We start from the raw sequence: 6,889 nt of genomic DNA, 5'->3' as shown, positions 1-6,889 counted from the left end.
TCATAAAATATTTGAGACAGATGACCTCAATATCTTTTGTTTCAAATTTTTATTAATGAGAATATCATCACAACAATTTTAGTTTTTAAAACTCCAGGAAAATTGTTTTAATTAAATTTCAGAAAGTGGTTACAGTATAGTGTAAGCAAAAAGATACAGTATGTTATTGGTACTTACAAAGGTAAAAATAATTTGCTTCTTAACATTTTATATAGTTAAATTCATAGATGATCAGCTTTACCACTTTGGGGATAAGAGGAAAAAATAAAGGTGTCTTTATCATCTACTAAATGTGCTTACTGTATGCTCTGTTACATATATGCAAGGCATGAGTGACAGGAAGTGCAATTGTCAGAATTTTAAATAAACTTGATAGCTATTTGTTTCTGCACAGCATATTACCCTCACATAGGGGCAATCAGGGTAAAACATGAGATTTCCAAGCATTCAGCACTATGAAACACCATTTAAACAGTTAGCCACCATTACTCAATTGCTATACTACTATGTCTAGTGCACAAAAGTACATAAGAGGTTACAACTGTGTTGACAAATAATACCTTAAAAATAAATTATTTTCATCTGAAATTTTTTTTTAGAAATGCAGGTCCAGATTACCATTTAGATCCAAAGGTAAACTCCACATGTAAATAAATTTACAGCAATTTTAGTGAGTATTTTTATAAGGATGATGCAATTGTCAATCACTAGACAGTTTCTGACTATTGAAGAAGAGGGCTGCTTGCATTTTCTTAAATCAAGAGGCTCTAAATTAGATTATCTGTTTACTTTCAAAGAAAATATGTAACAAAAAATGAAATTGCACCTAAAATATCTGAACCAATAACAACTTGAAGTTGTCCAGCTCACGAACTTAGAAGATACTTTAATAACAGCAACAAAATACCAAGTAAAATGAAGTTTACCACTTGACACAAAATTAAAACAAGTAAAAACTTAGATATGTTAAAGATTAACCATTTCAACAGCTAGTAGCTTGTTCCAAGGACTCTAATTCAGTTGTTCTCCTCCCCTCTCCCAAGTCCTCAGTCAGGGTACTTGCTCAGGACTCATTATCTTAGTAAGGTGCTGCTCCTTCCTCTCCAAGAGACTTGAAGGGATTCTTGGGTGGCGATCTGGACTTCTCTTCTGGAAGGATTCTGGATCCCAGTCTGAATGTTGTTAGTGAGGAAGATCCCGACGTCCAGGAGAAGTTGGGCTTGAAACAGCTGGTTGATGTTGATTCAGAGGTTGATGGAGATGCATCAGGAAAGCGAGATGGAGACTTCTCATAGCTGTAGAGATATGTGCCTTGAGATTGGAATTGGCTTTGCCCCATTGGGCTGCGGCTCCGGCATTCGTAACTGTGCGCAGGATTTTCCCCATGGCGGCCATAGTGGATATCTGAGAGGCGACTGTAGCGTGCCATATGTACCCGCAGCACATGGCCATCCACCATGATCTCGTCTAGGGCAGCAATGGCATCCTCAGCATGGCGCTTGTTGAGGAAACGAACAAAAGCAAAGCCCCGACATTTTTTAGTAAAGCGGTCTCGTGGGATGTACACATCTCCAATCTCACCATACTTCTGGAAGATAACCCGCAGGCTGTTGGTTGTAGTACACGGGTTCAGGTTGTCCACTTTAACAGAGGTCATGTCGAACACATTGAGAGGAGGGCATGGGTAACTCATGGCCTTTGAGAATTCAGCTTGAGCCCCCACAAACTGAGCGCCGAGAAACTGACAATCTGGGAAGGTGGCAAGTATGGCGCCAACGGCTGTAACGGTTCTTTGTTACGTCCTCTGTTTCACTGCCTTCCACGCATGCGCATGGATACCATAGTAACAACAGAATGTTCTACACAGTCCCGCCTATCTCCAGAACTGAGACCACGTGAGAAATAGCTACATACGATTTTTTTAAAAATGAATTTTCATAACCTATCATTTTGTGACTTTTCTAGCATATAGCTAAACACACAGTTATAATTATATATATTGAAATAAATTGCAATGCTGATTAAGATAAGCTAGAAACATTTCTCTACTTGGAGACAAAAACAAAATAGCAAAAAAAAAAAAAAACAACAAAAACCATGAACAAGCAGGGTATTAATAATACTAACAATAATACTAACAGGCAAAGAGAGATTGACAGTGACCAGCAAGGCTTGAATTGTAATCAGAAACTGAATATGAGTCTCCTTATCTGCTTGAAAAAAATAATTGAATTATATTTACTCAAATTGTTGACATCTTTTCTGATGAATCATACCCATTGCACTCCAATAAATGAGCTTGACAATGATAGGGAATATAAAATATTATTTAAGTACTTCTGACCTTCAATGAGCATTTTGTGCTCTTTGCAAGCCACAACATTTTCTCTATATAATTAATATGGGCTCTGGTTATCCATTGTTGCATCAAAACTTAATGGCTTAGACTAACAATTTATCATACTTTTATCTCACAATTTTAAGCCATAGGGATTAATATAGGGGGAAGTAGGGTTTGCTTCTTCTCCATTACATCAGCTGAATTAGCTAGGTGACATATGGCTCCTCTGGAACTGCTGGGTGTCAGCTGACTCCCATCATACCCCTTTTTCTAGAGTCACTTCATGTCGTTAGCCTGGCAGATTTCTAGTCTAGTTATATTTCTTACATAGCTGCTTAGGTTTATAAGAGACCACAGTAGAAGCACCATTCCTGTTAAAGTCTAGGCCCAGGCCAGTATATAGTATCAATTCTGCATCACTTCTAGGATATCCCATTGGTCAAAGTAATCATAAGCCAGATCAGGTTCAAAGGGAGGGGAAAAAAGGAATCTCTCAATTAAATTGTGAAGGATTTACAACCATTTTAAATCTAGCATAGTCATTCTTCCGAACAGGTAATATTTTCAGGTTTTTTTTCACATGAAAAATACATTAACCCCCTTCACCAAAATCTTATCCTCTTATGGCAGTGTATGAACATCTAGGACCTTATCATTTTAATTAGGCCTAGGTACAAAAGAGAGGCTTCAGGTACAGTTCCTCCAGTTTTATTCCTCTTAATCAGAAGTCCTGTGGCATAAAGAAACAGATTATCTGCCTTTATCACATCTAACATACAATATTGAGATACTTATAGGAGAGCCTTAAGTGAAAATTCTATTCAAGAGGGGGAATCGTCCACAGTAACTCTAAAATTCAACTGGGCACATGCTTCCAGCTCCTTGGTTAGGGCCCATTCTCATTCCAGGAGTCACCAATTGGTCCTCTGTTACTGTAGTTCAGCCTTCTGAGTTATCTTACCTTCCTTAAAATAATGGTCCATGTGTGTAGCTGATTAGCTTTCTTAGTGTGCTTCCTGTGTGCAAAGGTTGAGGGTACCAAGGCTTCTAATTCTAAATTGTTCTTGTCCCTTTTAGTCTAAACTCATGGTGCTTCGAATAGCACAAATTCTGTCTGTCTGTCAGGTTGTTTATGATTCTTATTCAGTCTTCACTCCATTAAACAAAAGACACACCGTCACTTCTTTCCATGACAAGTTCTACCTTGGGCCACCTGTGAGGCTGATGTGGAGTTGCTTGCAAATAAAGTTAGTGAGGAATGCTCTGAAATCTTTCTGAGATCTTAAAAAAGGATCACATAGCTATACCATAGCTATACCCTTTCCTTGTTTACCTTCAGACTGCGTTTTCCTGTCCAGGTTTTGTTCTTTGCTCTGAGGCCACTGTTCATCTTTGAATCTCCTTGGTTAGGGCCCATTCTCATTCCAGGAGTCACCAATTGGTCCTCTGTTACTGTAGTTCAGCCTTCTGAGTTATCCAGTAAGACAAATAGCTGGAGGAAAGAAGAATTTCTCCTTGCTCAGAAAAACACCTCAATTGTCACCTGAACCTCTTAGGTAGTTGCCTTCAGGTTTGTACTCCTGGTTATAGTCAAGCCAATGAGAATCTGCGACACTCAGCCAATGAGTAGCCATTATCGCCCTGAATTCTTCCAAAACAGCCCCTCCTAACTTCCTCTTTTTCCCTTATGAAAGCAACCCCTCTCCTCTGTTCTTCAGACTTGTCCATGGGTCTCCTTTATTGGATTGTCCCAGATTGTCATTCCTTTGCCATTCTCAAATAAACCCATTTTGCTGGTGAAACAACTGGCCCTTTTGCTTTTTAAGGTTGATCTTTCTTAGGCTGGAAAGGCTGTCCTGGGCACTCTATTCTTTTGTCTACATTCTGTTCTAAAACAGAACAATTCGTTTTTACTTATTTATTTTTTAAAATATGTTTTTATTGAATTCAGAAAGAGGAAGGGGGAAGGAGAGATAGAAACATCAATGATGAGAGAGAATCATTAATTGGCTGCCTCCCTTATGTCCCCTACTAGGGATTAAGCCTGCAACCCGGGCATGTGACCTTGACTGGAATCGAACCCGGGACCTTTCAGTCTGCAGTCCGACGCTCTATCCACTGAGCCAAACCAGCTAAGGAAACAATTCATTTTTAAGTTAATTTTTATATTTTCATATATTATCAGAGACATTTAAATAAATCAATTAAATTATTCTTTTAAAAATATATTTCTTTTTATTGATTTCAGAGAGGAAAGGAGGAGAGAGAGATAGAAACATCAATGTTGAGAGAGAATCATTGATCGGCTGCCTCCTGTATGCCCCCTACTGGGGGTGGAGCCCGCAACCCAGGCATGTGCCCTTGGCCAGAATTGAACCAGCACCCTTCAGTTCGTAGGCCAGTGCTCTATCCACTGAGCCAAACTAGCTAGGACTAAATTATTCTTTCTAGATATCTCCTTAGCCAGATATATGAATTTATTAGGTACACTTGCTATTTTCTGCAATACTCCAAATGATAGTTTTGCTAATCATTTTGTAGCAGATAATTTAGGTGTCTGTTTATCTATGTTCTTACTTTCAGTTATTTCGGATTTTAACAGAATTATGTCATGGCCTACTAAGGGACAAAAAATATGCATTTTTAAATTTTTGAGCGCTTTAATCACTTTCTCAATAAAAAAAGATATTAGCTCTTAATTACATGAGTTTTTTTTAAAGAGAAGTCATTCTAAGGTAAAGGTGAATTGATGGATATTCTGTACCAATTAACAAAAATAGCAGTATGCTTGGTAGAAGTGTTAAAAATGATATAGACTTTTATCCATTCAAAGAATTCTATGCCTTTGTATTATAAATTAGTTTCATGAGAAAAAAAATCATATAGTCACCATGAAAATCAAGTTTGATTTATGTCAGAGACGATAGTGCATTGAATCAACTTCTGGGTACTTAGATTTGTATCCTGGCTCCACTAAAAATAAACCACAATACTTGAGATAGTCAACCCCAGGGCTTAGGTTATGATATCACTTAAATGAGGGAGTTAGAGCAGTTGATCTTGTTGTTCAGCTGGAAACACCACTTACGTAAATTGTTGAAATGTTCATTTTTAAAACTTTGACAATTTAAACAAATTATTAAAATGTAATTATATTATAATATTAAAAGTTTTTTCCCAAATGTTAGTTTGCAAGCTTTGTTGGATTCAACTCTATGGCAACATTTTGCCTATTTATTTTTGTTTACTCACTTAACATTATCATCATTATTTGATTTGGGCCAAGAATAACTTCAGGAACTTTAGAGGTTTGTTATTTAAGGAACTTACTCCTGATTTAAAAATAAGGAAACATGTGATTCTGTTTTACTTTTTCCTTTCACTGTCAATGATTTAGGGCAATAATTCTTCACAAATCTTCATTCCTGTTGTGATAAAGAAGGTCATATATATTGGGAGGTAATTTGAGAATTTCTAAGTATGGCATTAACTTTGTCCTTTCAACTCAAATAATTTGAAGTATAATGGGAACATTTCTTCATGGAATTTATCCTCCTTGCTCAATATGCATATTTCTTTATCTTCCACAAATATCTGTAGACTTACTATTTTGTGTACAGACCTGTTCTAGATGCTATATTTTTCTTAGTTTATATATTTACTACATGAAAATATTAAAATTAATGCTGTGCTGTGCATTGTAGGTATCTTCACAAGTAGATATGTCTCCTGGGAAGAAATGTGCTGACCCATATGTACAAGTCTTTGAAATCCATTATAACATAGTAATATAAATAACTCAATACATTTAATTTTTAGTTCCATTTCCAAATTTCCTTAATTTCTAATAATTTTATGACTTTAGAGTTGTGAACCAGAATTACAAAACTAGTAAGTTCTGATTTAGTAGCTAATAAGCAATATAGCCTAAAAACGCCACATGTAATCCTGGGAAATGGTGACCCACTCAAGGTCTTTTCACTTTCTAGTCCTGTGTGAAAACGGGAGATGAAGTGTGAGAGGCCTGTCACACTTCCCCAGTTTGAGCTCCCATACCTTATTGTCCTACTGCCATCCTCAAACTGCAATATGTGGCATAAAGATATTAATAATCTTAGGGCACGGCTGTGATTTACTTGAGTCCAGACTCTTCAGTCCTGAAACAAGTGTATGTGTCACAATGAAATATTATTCAGCCTTAAAAAATAAGGAAATCCTGCCATTAGTGACAACATGGATAAACCTGGAGGCCATTATGTTAAGTGAAATAACCCAGTCACAGAGGGACAAATATTACATTCCATTTATGTGAGCCATCTAAAATAATGAAACTCATAGAAGCAGAGAATGGAATGATGGTTGCTAAGGACTGGGGAAAGGGTGAAAATGGGAGGTCAACAGGGATAAGTTTTCAGTTATGCAAGACGAATATGTTTTAGAGACCCACAGTGCAACATAGTGCCTATAGTTAACACCTTCCTTTATCCAGTCCCCCAACAGGTCTCTCCTCTGACAATTGTCAGTCTGTTCCATGTATCCATGCCTCCT

At 37.0% G+C, this 6,889-nt stretch overlaps 1 protein-coding gene across 1 annotated transcript; it reads right to left on the bottom strand.

The window, feature by feature from the left end:
* Positions 1–1,078: 1,078 nt before the first annotated feature.
* Positions 1,079–1,693, bottom strand: SRSF2 (serine and arginine rich splicing factor 2). The gene has a single exon (XM_006085695.1). It carries the CDS (start codon positions 1,691–1,693, stop codon positions 1,079–1,081), a length of 615 nt encoding a protein of 204 aa, XP_006085757.1.
* Positions 1,694–6,889: the final 5,196 nt, after the last annotated feature.

The sequence above is a fragment of the Myotis lucifugus genome, unplaced genomic scaffold (assembly GCF_000147115.1).
Source record: "Myotis lucifugus unplaced genomic scaffold, Myoluc2.0 scaffold_20, whole genome shotgun sequence".
NCBI lineage: Eukaryota > Metazoa > Chordata > Mammalia > Chiroptera > Vespertilionidae > Myotis > Myotis lucifugus.
Note: the sequence above shows the minus strand (reverse complement) of the source record. Positions and strands in the feature narration are given on the sequence as shown.

Bases quoted from the DNA above. Each gene is read 5' to 3' on its own strand.
- SRSF2 (XM_006085695.1), bottom strand. From the start codon at position 1,693: ATGAGTTACCCATGCCCTCCTCTCAATGTGTTCGACATGACCTCTGTT.